The following is a 12753-nucleotide window of genomic DNA, read 5'->3' as shown; positions in this document are numbered from 1 at the left end:
ACTACGCTGAAAACACCGGTTCTCGTCTGATCACCAAAGTTAAGCAGCGTCAGGCCCAGTCAGTACTTGGATGGGAGACCTCCTTGGAATACTGGGTGCCGTAGACTTTTCTTTTTTTTCTTCAGAGATACCACTTTTGTAATTTTAGACTGAACACTTAAGTCACTGCATTAAGTTTAGTTAGTGTCTACAGCCAGACTACGCTGAAAACATCGGTTCTCGTCTGATCACGGAAGTTAATCAGCGTCAGGCCCAGTCAGTACTTGGATTGGAGTCCTCCTGGAAATACTGGGTGCCGTAGACTTTAATTTTTTTGTCTTCAGAGATACCACTTTTGTAATTTTAGACTTGACACTTAAACCACTGCTTTAAGTTTAGTTAGTGTCTACAGCCAGACTACGCTGAAAACATCTGTTCTCGTCTGATCACGGAAGTTAATCAGCGTCAGGCCCAGTCAGTACTTGGATTGGAGTCCTCCTGGAAATACTGGGTGCCGTAGACTTTCATATTTTTTTTCTTCAGAGAAACAACTTTTGTAAACCTAGACTTGACACTTAAGCCACTGCATAAGGTGTAGTAAGTGTCTACAGCCATACTACGCTGAGAACACCGGTTCTCGTCTGATCACAGAATTTAAGCAGCGTCAGGCCCAGTCAATACTTGGATGGGAGACCTCCTGGGAATACTGGGTGCCATAGACTTTCCTTTTTTCCCCTGAAAGACTCAACTTTTGTAAACCTAGATTTGACACTTAAGTCACTGCATTCAGTTTAGTTAGTGTCTACAGCCATACTACGCTCAAAACACCGGTTCTCGTCTGATCACTGAAGTTAAGCAGTGTCAGGCCCAGTCAGTACTTGGATGGGAGACCTCCTTGGAATACTGGGTGTCGTAGACTTTTCTTTTTTTTCTTCAGAGATACCACTTTTGTAATTTTAGATTTGACACTTAAACCACTGCATTAAGTTTAGTTAGTGTCTACAGCCATACTACGCTGAAAACACCGGTTCTCATCTGATCACAGAATTTAAGCAGCGTCAGGCCCAGTCACTACTTGGATGGGAGACCTCCTGGGAATACTGGGTGTCGTAGACTTTCCTTTTTTTTCCCCTCAAAGATAGCACTTTTGTACTTTAAGGCTTGACAGTTAAACCACTGCATAAACTTTAGTTAGTAACTACAGCCATACTACGCTGAAAACACCCGTTCTCGTCTGATCACCGTAGTTAAGCAGCGTCAGGCCCAGTCAGTACTTGGATGGGAGACCTCCTTGGAATACTGGGTGCCGTAGACTTTTCTTTTTTTTCTTCAGAGATACCACTTTTGTAATTTTAGACTTGACACTTAAACCACTGCATCAAGTTTAGTTAGTGTCTACAGCCATACGTCGCTGAAAACACCGGTTCTCGTCTGATCACCGAAGTTAAGCAGCGCAGGCCCAGTCTAATGGGAGACCTCCTGGGAATACTGGGTGCCGTAGACTTTCCTATTTTTTTTCTTCAGAGAAACAACTTTTGTAAATCTAGACTTGACACTTAAGCCACTGCATAAAGTGTAGTTAATGTCTACAGCCATACTACGCTGAAAACACCGGTTCTCGTCTGATCACCGAAGTTAAGCAGCGTCAGGCCCAGTCAGTACTTGGATGGGAGACCTCCTTGGAATACTGGGTGCCGTAGACTTTTCTTTTTTTTCTTCAGAGATACCACTTTTGTAATTTTAGACTTGACACTTAAACCACTGCATTAAGTTTAGTTAGTGTCTACAGCCATACTACGCTGAAAACACCGGTTCTCGACTGATCACCGAAGTTAAGCAGCGTCAGGCCCAGTCAGTACTTGGATGGGAGACCTCCTGGGAATACTGGGTGCCGTAGACTTTCCTATTTTTTTTCTTCAGAGAAACAACTTTTGTAATTTTAGACTTGACACTTAAGCCACTGCATAAAGGGTAGTTAGTGTCTACAGCCATACTACGCTGAAAACACCGGTTCTCGTCTGATCACTGAAGTTAAGCAGTGTCAGGCCCACTCAGTACTTGGATGGGAGACCTCCTTGGAATACTGGGTGCCGTAGACTTTTCTTTTTTTTCTTCAGAGATACCACTTGTGTAATTTTAGACTTGACACTTAAACCACTGCTTTAAGTTTAGTTAGTGTCTACAGCCAGACTACGCTGAAAACACCGGTTCTCGTCTGATCACGGAAGTTAATCAGCGTCAGGCCCAGTCAGTTCTTGGATTGGAGACCTTCTGGGAATACTGGGTGCCAAAGACTTTCATATTTTTTTTCTTCAGAGAAACAACTTTTGTAAACCTATACTTGACACTTAAGCCACTGCATAAAGTGTAGTTAGTGTCTACAGCCATACTACGCTGAAGACACCGGTTCTCGTCTGATCACCGAAGTTAAGCAGCGTCAGGCCCAGTCAGTACTTGGATGGGAGACCTCCTTGGAATATTGGGTGCCGTAGAGATTTTTTTTTTTTTCTTCAGAGATACCACTTTTGTAATTTTAGACTTGACACTTAAACCACTGCATTAAGTTTAGTTAGTGCCTACAGCCATAGTACGCTGAAAACACCGGTTCTCGTCTGATCACCGAAGTTAATCAGTATCAGGCCCAGTCAGTACTTGGATGGGAGACCTCCTTGGAATATTGGGTGCCGTAGACTTTTCTTTTTTTTCTTCAGAGATACCACTTTTGTAATTTTAGACTTGACACTTAAACCACTGCTTTAAGTTTAGTTAGTGTCTACAGCCAGACTACGCTGAAAACACCGGTTCTCATCTGATCACAGAATTTAAGCAGCGTCAGGCCCAGTCACTACTTGGATGGGAGACCTCCTGGGAATACTGGGTGTCGTAGACTTTCCTTTTTTTTCCCCTCAAAGATAGCACTTTTGTACTTTAAGGCTTGACAGTTAAACCACTGCATAAAGTTTAGTTAGTGTCTACAGCCATACTACGCTGAAAACACCGTTTCTCGTCTGATCACTGAAGTTAAGCAGTGTCAGGCCTAGTCAGTACTTGGATGGGAGACCTCCTTGGAATACTGGGTGCCGTAGACTTTTCTTTTTTTTCTTCAGAGATACCACTTTTGTAATTTTAGACTTGACACTTAAACCACTGATTTAAGTTTAGTTAGTGTCTACAGCCAGACTACGCTGAAAACACCGGTTCTTGTCTGATCACGGAAGTTAATCAGCGTCAGGCCCAGTCAGTACTTGGATTGGAGTCCTCCTGGGAATACTGGGTGCCGTAGAGATTTTTTTTTTTCTTCAGAGATACCACTTTTGTGATTTTAGACTTGACACTTAAACCACTGCATTAAGTTTAGTTAGTGTCTACAGCCATACGTCGCTGAAAACACCGGTTCTCGTCTGATCACCGAAGTTAAGCAGCGCAGGCCCAGTCTAATGGGAGACCTCCTGGGAATACTGGGTGCCGTAGACTTTCCTATTTTTTTTCTTCAGAGAAACAACTTTTGTAAATCTAGACTTGACACTTAAGCCACTGCATAAAGTGTAGTTAATGTCTACAGCCATACTACGCTGAAAACACCGGTTCTCGTCTGATCACCGAAGTTAAGCAGCGTCAGGCCCAGTCAGTACTTGGATGGGAGACCTCCTTGGAATACTGGGTGCCGTAGACTTTTCTTTGTTTTCTTCAGAGGTACCACTTTTGTAATTTTAGACTTGACACTTAAACCACTGCATTAAGTTTAGTTAGTGTCTACAGCCATACTACGCTGAAAACACCGGTTCTCGACTGATCACCGAAGTTAAGCAGCGTCAGGCCCAGTCAGTACTTGGATGGGAGACCTCCTGGGAATACTGGGTGCCGTAGACTTTCCTATTTTTTTTCTTCAGAGAAACAACTTTTGTAATTTTAGACTTGACACTTAAGCCACTGCATTAAGTTTAGTTAGTGTCTACAGCCAGACTACGCTGAAAACATCGGTTCTCGTCTGATCACGGAAGTTAATCAGCGTCAGGCCCAGTCAGTACTTGGATTGGAGTCCTCCTGGAAATACTGGGTGCCGTAGACTTTAATTTTTTTGTCTTCAGAGATACCACTTTTGTAATTTTAGACTTGACACTTAAACCACTGCTTTAAGTTTAGTTAGTGTCTACAGCCAGACTACGCTGAAAACATCGGTTCTCGTCTGATCACGGAAGTTAATCAGCGTCAGGCCCAGTCAGTACTTGGATTGGAGTCCTCCTGGAAATACTGGGTGCCGTAGACTTTCATATTTTTTTTTTTCAGAGAAACAACTTTTGTAAACCTAGACTTGACACTTAAGCCACTGCATAAGGTGTAGTAAGTGTCTACAGCCATACTACGCTGAGAACACCGGTTCTCGTCTGATCACAGAATTTAAGCAGCGTCAGGCCCAGTCAATACTTGGATGGGAGACCTCCTGGGAATACTGGGTGCCATAGACTTTCCTTTTTTCCCCTGAAAGACTCAACTTTTGTAAACCTAGATTTGACACTTAAGTCACTGCATTCAGTTTAGTTAGTGTCTACAGCCATACTACGCTCAAAACACCGGTTCTCGTCTGATCACTGAAGTTAAGCAGTGTCAGGCCCAGTCAGTACTTGGATGGGAGACCTCCTTGGAATACTGGGTGTCGTAGACTTTTCTTTTTTTTCTTCAGAGATACCACTTTTGTAATTTTAGACTTGACACTTAAACCACTGCTTTAAGTTTAGTTAGTGTCTACAGCCAGACTACGCTGAAAACATCGGTTCTCGTCTGATCACGGAAGTAATCAGCGTCAGGCCCAGTCAGTACTTGGATTGGAGTCCTCCGGGGAATACTGGGTGCCGTAGACTTTCATATTTTTTTTCTTCAGAGAAACAACTTTTGTAAACCTAGACTTGACACTTAAGCCACTGCATGAAGTGTAGTAAGTGTCTACAGCCATACTACGCTGAGAACACCGGTTCTCGTCTGATCACAGAATTTAAGCAGCGTCAGGCCCAGTCAATACTTGGATGGGAGACGTCCTGGGAATACTGGGCGCCATAGACTTTCCTTTTTTCCCCTGAAAGACTCAACCTTTGTAAACCTAGATTTGACACTTAAGTCACTGCATTAAGTTTAGTTAGTGTCTACAGCCATACTACGCTGAAAACACCGGTTCTCGTCTGATCACCGAAGTTAAGCAGCATCAGGCCCAGTCACTACTTGGATGGGAGACCTCCTGGAAATACTGGGTGCCGTAGACATTCCTATTTTTTTTCTTCAGAGAAACAACTTTTGTAAATCTAGACTTGACACTTAAGCCACTGCATAAAGTGCAGTTAATGTCTACAGCCATACTACGCTGAAAACACTGGTTCTCGTCTGATCACCGAAGTTAAGCAGTGCAGGCCCAGTCAGTACTTGGATGGGAGACCTCCTGGGAATACTGGGTGCCGTAGACTTTCATATTTTTTTTCTTCAGAGAAACAACTTTTGTAAACCTAGACTTGACACTTAAGCCACTGCATAAAGTGTGGTTAGTGTCTACAGCCATACTACTCTGAAAACACCGGTTCTCGTCTGATCACCGAAGTTAAGCAGCGTCAGGCCCAGTCAGTACTTGGATGGGAGACCTCCTTGGAATACTGGGTGCCGTAGACTTTTCTTTTTTTTTCTTCAGAGAAACAACTTTTGTAAACCTAGACTTGACACTTAAGCCACTGCATAAAATGTAGTTAGTGTCTACAGCCATACTACGCTGAAGACACCGGTTCTCGTCTGATCACCGAAGTTAAGCAGCGTCAGGCCCAGTCAGTACTTCGATGGGAGACCTCCTGGGAATACTGGGTGCCGTAGACTTTCCTATTTTTTTTCTTCAGAGAAACAACTTTTGTAAACCTATACTTGACACTTAAGCCACTGCATAAAGTTTAGTTAGTGTCTACAGCCAGACTACGCTGAAAACACCGGTTCTCGTCTGATCACGGAAGTTAATCAGTGTCAGGCCCAGTCAGTACTTGGATGGGAGACCTCCTGGAAATACTGGGTGCCGTAGACTTTCCTATTTGTTTTCTTTAGAGAAACAACTTTTGTAAATCTATACTTGACACTTAAGCAACTGCATAAAGTGTAGTTAGTGTCTACAGCCATACTACGCTGAAAACACCGGTTCTCGTCTGATCACCGAAGTTAAGCAGCGTCAGGCCCAGTCAGTACTTGGATGGGAGACCTCCTTGGAATACTGGGTGCCGTAGACTTTTCTTTTTTTTCTTCAGAGATACCACTTTTGTAATTTTAGAATTGACACTTAAACCACTGCATTAAGTTTAGTTAGTGTCTACAGCCATACTACGCTAAAAACACCGGTTCTCGTCTGATCACCGAAGTTAAGCAGCATCAGGCCCAGTCAGTACTTGGATGGGAGACCTCCTTGGAATACTGGGTGCCGTAGACTTTGCTTTTTTTTCTTCAGAGATACCACTTTTGTAATTTTAGAATTGACCTTAAACCACTGCATTAAGTGTAGTTAGTGTCTACAGCCATACTACGCTGAAAACACCGGTTCTCGTCTGATCACCGAAGTAAATCAGCATCAGGCCCAGTCAGTACTTGGATGGGAGACCTCCTGGGAATACTGGGTGCTGTAGACTTTCCTTTTTTTTTCCTCAAAGATACCACTTTTGTACTTTTAGACTTGGCAGTTAAACCACTGCATTAAGTTTAGTTAGTGTCTACAGCCATACTACGCTGAAAACACCGGTTCTCGTCTGATCACCGAAGTTAAGCAGAGTCAGGCCCAGTCAGTACTTGGATGGGAGACCTACTGGGAATACTGGGTGCCGTAGACTTTCCTATTTTTTTTGCTTCAGAGAAACAACTTTTGTAAAGCTAGACTTGACACTTAAGCCACTGCATAAAGTGTAGTTAGTGTCTACAGCCATACTACGCTGAAAACACCGGTTCTCGTCTGATCACCGAAGTTAAGCAGCGTCAGGCCCAGTCAGTACTTGGATGGGAGACCTCCTGTGAATACTGGGTGCCATTCGAGCAAGACTAAATACATGTTTTTCAGCAGGACTCGCAACGCTAACGACAACTTCACCATCAGTATTAATGATACTCCAATCGAACAGGTTCACTCGACAAAGTTTTTAGGAGTTTTAATTGATGATAAGCTGACCTGGAAAGATCACATATCCTCTGTGTCGAAAATTGTTTCTCGCAACACAGGCGTTTTGTCTAAGCTTCGTTCCTTTCTTCCCACACACACATTACTTTCTCTCTACAACACTCTTATTCTTCCCTATCTTAACTATTGTAATATTGTTTGGGCTCATTCAAGCACTAGCAAACTTCATTCTCTGTTCTTAATCCAAAAAAGGGCTATCCGTATCGCTTCTATGTCTCATCGTCGTGACCATACCGCGCCCTTGTTTGCTAACTTGAACACACTCACACTCACGGATATCAACAAACTTCAAACAGCCATTTTCATGTTCAAATACACAAAAAATCTTCTGCCCCACACTTTCTCCAATTACTTTCCTTCTGTCAGCAACACGCACCTTTATAACACACGCTCCTGTAACAATCTCTATATCCCTTTTGCACGTACTTCTTACACAATGAACACTCTTCGCTATCATGGGCCCCGCCTCTGGAATTCAATTGATAGGCGAATTCGCTCGCAGTCCTCTGTTGGTCGATTCAAAGCCTCCTTCAAAAAACACATTGTCTCCCATTATGTAACATAGTTGTGATTCTGTCATTATTTTGGTTTAGTTCTATTGTCGTGGCCGTCTTGTGGTATTTGTATTGTTTGTTTGTTTGAGGTGTTAGTTTGAGGTGTTAGTTTGAGGTGTTTGTTTGTCTGGTTGGGTGTTTTGTTTTTTGCGTTTCGTTTATCCGTCTCGTTTTGATGTTATTGTTAATACTATTATGCTTTGTTTTATAATTTAAATGATCTTATTACCTTCCTTTGTTTTTTAAAAGGCATCCCAGCTTACAAGCTTTGCTTTAATGACCATGCCTCCATACAGTTTTCAGTCTTGTAACATCCTATTGTTTGTATTTGTATATTGTGTTTGTATGGAAATAAATGTTGATTGATTGATTGATTGATTGATAAGCAGCGTCAGGCCCAGTCAGTACTTGGATGGGAGACCTCCTGGGAATACTGGGTGCCGTAGACTTTCCTATTTTTTTTCTTCAGAGAAACAACTTTTGTAAACCTAGACTTGACACTTAAGCCACTGCATAAAGTGTATTTAGTGTCTACAGCCATACTACGCTGAAAACACCGGTTCTCGTCTGATCACCGAAGTTAAGCAGCGTCAGGCCCAGTCAGTACTTGGATGGGAGACCTCCTGGGAATACTGGGTGCCGTAGACTTTTCTTTTTTTTCTTCACAGATACCACTTTTGTAATTTTAGACTTGACACTTAAACCACTGCATCAAGTTTAGTTACCCACTGGGCATTTTACCCGATATTACCCGGGTTGTAACGAGTAATAACGGAAGTTATTACCGGGTAACATCATACAAGTGGGTAATAACGGGGAAATAGTAGACCAATCTTTCCCCGTTGCAACCCGTTATTACCCTATTTACCCAATATTACCAGGGATATACTACCAATATTTCCGGCATTACCCCATTTACCCAATATTACCAGGGATAATGTAACCAATATTACCCCCATTTACCCAATATTACCAAGGATAATGTAACCAATATTACCCCCATTTACCCAATATTACCAGGGATAATGTAACCGATATTACCCCATTTACCCAATATTACCAGGGATAATGTAACCGATATTTCCGGCATTGCCATGTTATTACCATCCAATATTACCCCCATTTACCCAATATTACCAAGGATAATGTAACCGATATTTCCTGCATTGCCATGTTATTACCACACGATATTACCCTGTTTACCCAATATTACTAGGGATAATGTAACCGATATTACCCCATTTACCCAATATTACCAGGGATAATGTAACCGATATTTCCGGCATTGCCATGTTATTACCATCCAATATTACCCCCATTTACCCAATGTTACCAGGGATAATGTAACCGATATTACCCCATTTACCCAATATTACCAGGGATAATGTAACCGATATTACCCCATTTACCCAATATTACCAGGGATAATGTAACCGATATTTCCGGCATTGCCATGTTATTACCATCCAATATTACCCCCATTTACCCAATGTTACCAGGGATAATGTAACCGATATTACCCCATTTACCCAATATTACCAGGGATAATGTAACCGATATTACCCCATTTACCCAATATTACCAGGGATAATGTAACCGATATTTTCGGATGTTGATCCGTTTTTACCCACAGTACCGATTGATATTTAAGACCATTATTACAGATATTACCTGTGGCATGTGCCCATGGTAATAACTAAACATACGTATCCGCCTGGCTATAACAAAGGAAACACTCTGCACACATTATTTTTTTATAAATAATTTTTTAACCATTTATTTACAAAACAAACTTATACTTTTAAAATATGGTCCAAAGAAAGAAAAAACTACATGTACATGACCTTGAACTCACACACTAAACAGGCAAGTATGGTGGCGCATGCGTTCTGCTGATGTAACGCACAATGCGACAAGTTATAAAGGACAGAGTGAATCTGGAATCATTGGCACTAGCTGCGCAAACATCGAATGTTACACACATGGGAACAGATACATGACCAGCTAGCCGGTGCTTTCTAAACCGTTTATGACCAGTCATGTCATGGCTCGACCGACCAATGGCTAAACTGTCTCAGTATTAATGATTATATAATTATTTAACAGAGGTCCTTCCCTCAATTGTAAAATGCATTCTGTACATGTATCCAAACTACGAACTGTCAAATAAACCCCCAACAAGGGAATGACTATAGGTACAATTTTGGCGATTTTAAAGTTGAACAAAGAATTGACTGGCGCTGGACTCGAACCTGCCACCTCCGGCTTACCATACCAGAGCTCTACCAACTGAGCTATTCAGCCCTATGTTGGTAGTGTCCCAAATTGTCTGTCATCTTTGTGCTCAGGCTGCTAGTCAGAAGCCATGACACCTATACATACTGTGTGACCAAGGATCACTAGATACATGCTGCATTAGCAATGCTGCAACTTGGGAAGCAGTAGTAGGTTATCACTGTGAAAGGATACGGCTTTTTAATATCAAATTGTCAGCTTAATCACAAAAACTGACTAGATTCAATTTTGGCGGTTTTAAAGTTGAACAAAGAATTGACTGGGCGGGAAACTGACTATAAGGTTCAATTTTTGTAAATTACAAACTCTTAATAACACGAACAAGTTTCAAGTTTCCTTAAAATCCACCTGAATGTGCCTCTTGTACATACTGTACAGGGTGCACCACAGTCAAAGACCAATTAATAAAGGTACACATGTATTGCACGCAAGTTTTGGAATTATTTTAAAATCACCTCTTAAAGTCAGATAATCAATCTACCTTATCAACTTGATTTCGTTCAAATCGAAGCACTGGAACGGACGCTATACTTCATCAAAATCAGAGGATGAAAATTGCCTTGGGCCACTTCACTTGAAAATGAGACAGCGCAGTTGAAACACACAAAAGATGGGCCAAACGCAATTAGATCAAACACCCACATGCGTATGTGTGTGTTTCTCTCAACTGCGCTGTCTCACTTTCAAGGAAGGTTGCCCAATGCGATTTTCATCCCCTGAGTTTGATGAAGCGTAGCGTCCGTTTCAATGCTTCAATTTGAACGAAATAATGTTTACATGGTAGATCACTGACTTTAAGAAGTGATTTTATAATATTCCAAAACTAATATGCAATATACCTTCTTAAATTGGTCTTTGACTGTTTTTTGTTGCTCATGCTATGTACGCGCACGAGATATAAATGCAGGGGCAATCTGTGTAGGAGAGTTTAAAACAAGATTATTTCTCCGATATTATAACTACATGTATATTTGTAAATATTACAGCTTTACTTTCTGGTTCTCAATTTTTGAGTTGGAATGGAACAAATAAATAAGTTTGATCTCCTCTCCAATAATCGCGAAATTCAAACACTGATATTAATTACAACAGACAGTTGTGCGTGTGAATATCATGTCAATTTTAATGCCTCAGTGCCACCAAAAATTCTCCTGAAATGACTGATTCCAACAGTAAAATTCTTAAATTGTCTAGGGCTTACTCTTTGACTGGATGGTGTCAAGCTCTTCAGAATTAGACGAGTGCTCGTCAGAATCAGAGCTCCAATTATGGTCGCTGTCCGCGTTGTTCTCTTCAGCTAACCGCATTGGCCTAGCGCGTACACGACATGGTCGCTGTGTATCCTTTTGAGGAGCATCTGATGAAGATGAGACATCAAGGCGTTCTCTGAGAAGGGACTGGCCGACTTCATAGTCAGTTAATGCTAAGCAACAAATTATAATTGAAAGTAACATGAAAGAAATTGGCAAACAGGCATTCCAAATTTGAGAAAAGTTTTGTAACAATGATATAAAAAAACGTACCTTGGCTTACTAAAACAGTAACCTTGAGCCATTCAGCAATATTAGAACTGGGAGCCTTTGCACAGGTTTCCTTGAGTCGAGTGTACTCTGGCGCCTTAACCGTCCCTTTAACTGGGAACCAGGCACGTTGGCAGTCTTCACCAAGCCTCTTTCGGACCCAGTGGAACGGGATGAGGTCATATGTTGCATCTAGCAGGTACTTGACAAGCGTCCAGCTCTCGTCGGGATTACAGCCTGCCAAAAAGGAAATAAACCAAAAAACATGAAAAACAATAAACATTTACTAAAAACGGCCCCACTCAAGACTTCTGGAAAGGAACCATCCAATTTCACACTTGCAAGTAATTTAAATTGACAGATTCATTATTGTGCCTTAATGTTCAACATATGTACATCCATGTGTATAATCCATCAAAAATGTGCAAACGCACCGTTAAGTTAGTGTTAGCCCACAAACTTTTTAGCCGTCCCTTTTGTTTAAGCACACACTTCAAAACTGTGGGAGTTAAAGTGAATAAAAGAGCAGAACATTCTTTAACAAACCTGTATATATATCATTTGACCCTCCATGTTTATGCATTAAGCCTCAAAACAAAAGAGACTACATGTATTTTTAAGAATTGAAGGCAGTCGGGGTCAAGAGTCAATCCAGTCGATATCCAGCTAAGTGTTATGTGCGAAAGCAGAGCAGTGATTTAGAACCATAAACAACACTCGGTTGACCCCAGGAACTGTATGCTTCCATACTTTGGCAACTATCTTGGTGTCACCCATGTCTGTTGGGAATGAGAGGAACAAGTTCCCATTGGGGCACTCAAGGAATCCCACCAAAAGGTGTCCACTGGGGCAGCGACAGCAGGCCGTAACCGTGTGTATCGACGGTAGATGTAGGTGCCATCATCAGCCTTCTCAGCAAGTTCAATAATTTCCCCAGTAGCAGTCAGATATACATTGTTCGGGGCTTTTACGCTAAGTTTTTCCTGTTTCCATGTATTTGATTTTATGGGGTTTTCCCTGAGCCGCTTTGCCAGCTGCACGAGAGGCTTGTGACCAGGCCTAACCTTCTTTTTTAGCTGGCCGAGAAAGTTTTCAAACTTAAAAGCTGAACAGTTTTCCAAACTTCCATGCTTCTCAGCGACGTCTGCCAAATGTAGGAGATGGTGTACATTGTATACAACAAAAGTATCGCCGTAGAGCCTAAACGCTTTCTTTACAAACAGAG

At 41.8% G+C, this 12753-nt stretch overlaps 1 protein-coding gene, 15 non-coding genes and 22 pseudogenes across 16 annotated transcripts; 37 read left to right on the top strand and 1 right to left on the bottom strand.

Moving 5' to 3' along the window:
• LOC117306266 lies at window positions 1–107 on the top strand (annotated as a pseudogene).
• Window positions 108–185: 78 nt separating this feature from the next.
• Window positions 186–304, top strand: LOC117306247 (annotated as a pseudogene).
• Window positions 305–383: 79 nt separating this feature from the next.
• Window positions 384–502, top strand: LOC117306234 (annotated as a pseudogene).
• An 80-nt stretch (window positions 503–582) lies between these two features.
• Window positions 583–701, top strand: LOC117306200 (annotated as a pseudogene).
• Window positions 702–779: 78 nt separating this feature from the next.
• On the top strand, window positions 780–898 carry LOC117306143 (annotated as a pseudogene).
• A 78-nt stretch (window positions 899–976) lies between these two features.
• Window positions 977–1095, top strand: LOC117306162 (annotated as a pseudogene).
• An 80-nt stretch (window positions 1096–1175) lies between these two features.
• LOC117306168 lies at window positions 1176–1294 on the top strand (annotated as a pseudogene).
• A 78-nt stretch (window positions 1295–1372) lies between these two features.
• On the top strand, window positions 1373–1483 carry LOC117306253 (annotated as a pseudogene).
• An 80-nt stretch (window positions 1484–1563) lies between these two features.
• Window positions 1564–1682, top strand: LOC117306110. The gene has a single exon (XR_004520859.1). It is a non-coding gene; the product is annotated as a 5S ribosomal RNA (ribosomal RNA).
• Window positions 1683–1760: 78 nt separating this feature from the next.
• Window positions 1761–1879, top strand: LOC117306287. The gene has a single exon (XR_004520911.1). It is a non-coding gene; the product is annotated as a 5S ribosomal RNA (ribosomal RNA).
• Window positions 1880–1959: 80 nt separating this feature from the next.
• On the top strand, window positions 1960–2078 carry LOC117306123. Its single transcript, XR_004520872.1, has one exon. It is a non-coding gene; the product is annotated as a 5S ribosomal RNA (ribosomal RNA).
• A 78-nt stretch (window positions 2079–2156) lies between these two features.
• Window positions 2157–2275, top strand: LOC117306267 (annotated as a pseudogene).
• Window positions 2276–2355: 80 nt separating this feature from the next.
• LOC117306125 lies at window positions 2356–2474 on the top strand. The gene has a single exon (XR_004520874.1). It is a non-coding gene; the product is annotated as a 5S ribosomal RNA (ribosomal RNA).
• A 79-nt stretch (window positions 2475–2553) lies between these two features.
• On the top strand, window positions 2554–2672 carry LOC117306210 (annotated as a pseudogene).
• A 78-nt stretch (window positions 2673–2750) lies between these two features.
• LOC117306189 lies at window positions 2751–2869 on the top strand (annotated as a pseudogene).
• An 80-nt stretch (window positions 2870–2949) lies between these two features.
• LOC117306141 lies at window positions 2950–3068 on the top strand (annotated as a pseudogene).
• Window positions 3069–3146: 78 nt separating this feature from the next.
• LOC117306260 lies at window positions 3147–3265 on the top strand (annotated as a pseudogene).
• Window positions 3266–3342: 77 nt separating this feature from the next.
• LOC117306252 lies at window positions 3343–3453 on the top strand (annotated as a pseudogene).
• Window positions 3454–3533: 80 nt separating this feature from the next.
• On the top strand, window positions 3534–3652 carry LOC117306098. Its single transcript, XR_004520848.1, has one exon. It is a non-coding gene; the product is annotated as a 5S ribosomal RNA (ribosomal RNA).
• Window positions 3653–3730: 78 nt separating this feature from the next.
• Window positions 3731–3849, top strand: LOC117306286. The gene has a single exon (XR_004520910.1). It is a non-coding gene; the product is annotated as a 5S ribosomal RNA (ribosomal RNA).
• Window positions 3850–3929: 80 nt separating this feature from the next.
• LOC117306246 lies at window positions 3930–4048 on the top strand (annotated as a pseudogene).
• Window positions 4049–4127: 79 nt separating this feature from the next.
• LOC117306245 lies at window positions 4128–4246 on the top strand (annotated as a pseudogene).
• An 80-nt stretch (window positions 4247–4326) lies between these two features.
• On the top strand, window positions 4327–4445 carry LOC117306199 (annotated as a pseudogene).
• A 78-nt stretch (window positions 4446–4523) lies between these two features.
• LOC117306142 lies at window positions 4524–4642 on the top strand (annotated as a pseudogene).
• A 78-nt stretch (window positions 4643–4720) lies between these two features.
• Window positions 4721–4838, top strand: LOC117306272 (annotated as a pseudogene).
• Window positions 4839–4918: 80 nt separating this feature from the next.
• Window positions 4919–5037, top strand: LOC117306251 (annotated as a pseudogene).
• Window positions 5038–5115: 78 nt separating this feature from the next.
• Window positions 5116–5234, top strand: LOC117306135. The gene has a single exon (XR_004520883.1). It is a non-coding gene; the product is annotated as a 5S ribosomal RNA (ribosomal RNA).
• Window positions 5235–5314: 80 nt separating this feature from the next.
• LOC117306093 lies at window positions 5315–5432 on the top strand. Its single transcript, XR_004520843.1, has one exon. It is a non-coding gene; the product is annotated as a 5S ribosomal RNA (ribosomal RNA).
• Window positions 5433–5512: 80 nt separating this feature from the next.
• On the top strand, window positions 5513–5631 carry LOC117306040. Its single transcript, XR_004520791.1, has one exon. It is a non-coding gene; the product is annotated as a 5S ribosomal RNA (ribosomal RNA).
• Window positions 5632–5710: 79 nt separating this feature from the next.
• LOC117306277 lies at window positions 5711–5829 on the top strand. Its single transcript, XR_004520901.1, has one exon. It is a non-coding gene; the product is annotated as a 5S ribosomal RNA (ribosomal RNA).
• Window positions 5830–5909: 80 nt separating this feature from the next.
• On the top strand, window positions 5910–6028 carry LOC117306176 (annotated as a pseudogene).
• Window positions 6029–6108: 80 nt separating this feature from the next.
• On the top strand, window positions 6109–6227 carry LOC117306087. The gene has a single exon (XR_004520837.1). It is a non-coding gene; the product is annotated as a 5S ribosomal RNA (ribosomal RNA).
• Window positions 6228–6305: 78 nt separating this feature from the next.
• On the top strand, window positions 6306–6424 carry LOC117306108. Its single transcript, XR_004520857.1, has one exon. It is a non-coding gene; the product is annotated as a 5S ribosomal RNA (ribosomal RNA).
• A 77-nt stretch (window positions 6425–6501) lies between these two features.
• Window positions 6502–6620, top strand: LOC117306039. The gene has a single exon (XR_004520790.1). It is a non-coding gene; the product is annotated as a 5S ribosomal RNA (ribosomal RNA).
• A 79-nt stretch (window positions 6621–6699) lies between these two features.
• LOC117306036 lies at window positions 6700–6818 on the top strand. The gene has a single exon (XR_004520787.1). It is a non-coding gene; the product is annotated as a 5S ribosomal RNA (ribosomal RNA).
• Window positions 6819–6899: 81 nt separating this feature from the next.
• On the top strand, window positions 6900–7019 carry LOC117306190 (annotated as a pseudogene).
• Window positions 7020–8242: 1223 nt separating this feature from the next.
• On the top strand, window positions 8243–8361 carry LOC117306024. Its single transcript, XR_004520776.1, has one exon. It is a non-coding gene; the product is annotated as a 5S ribosomal RNA (ribosomal RNA).
• Window positions 8362–9438: 1077 nt separating this feature from the next.
• Window positions 9439–12342, bottom strand: LOC117306015. The gene is made up of 2 exons (XM_033790866.1): window positions 11532–12342; window positions 9439–11431 (listed from the first exon to the last, which is right to left on the bottom strand). Exons 1-2 carry the CDS (start codon window positions 11809–11811, stop codon window positions 11199–11201), a joined length of 513 nt encoding a protein of 170 aa, XP_033646757.1. The 5' UTR covers window positions 11812–12342; the 3' UTR covers window positions 9439–11198.
• Between the last annotated feature and the right edge of the window lie 411 nt (window positions 12343–12753).

Source organism: Asterias rubens, unplaced genomic scaffold (genome assembly GCF_902459465.1).
Source record: "Asterias rubens unplaced genomic scaffold, eAstRub1.3, whole genome shotgun sequence".
Lineage (NCBI taxonomy): Eukaryota > Metazoa > Echinodermata > Asteroidea > Forcipulatida > Asteriidae > Asterias > Asterias rubens.
This window is presented reverse-complemented; position numbering and strand designations above follow the sequence as displayed.

Coding starts and splice junctions, on each gene's coding strand:
- LOC117306015 (XM_033790866.1), bottom strand. CDS start 11,811: ATGTTTATTGTTTTTCATGTTTTTTGGTTTATTTCCTTTTTGGCAGGC. Junction 11,432..11,531: donor TACTGTTTTAGTAAGCCAAG/GTACGTTTTTTT, acceptor TTTGTTGCTTAG/CATTAACTGACTATGAAGTC.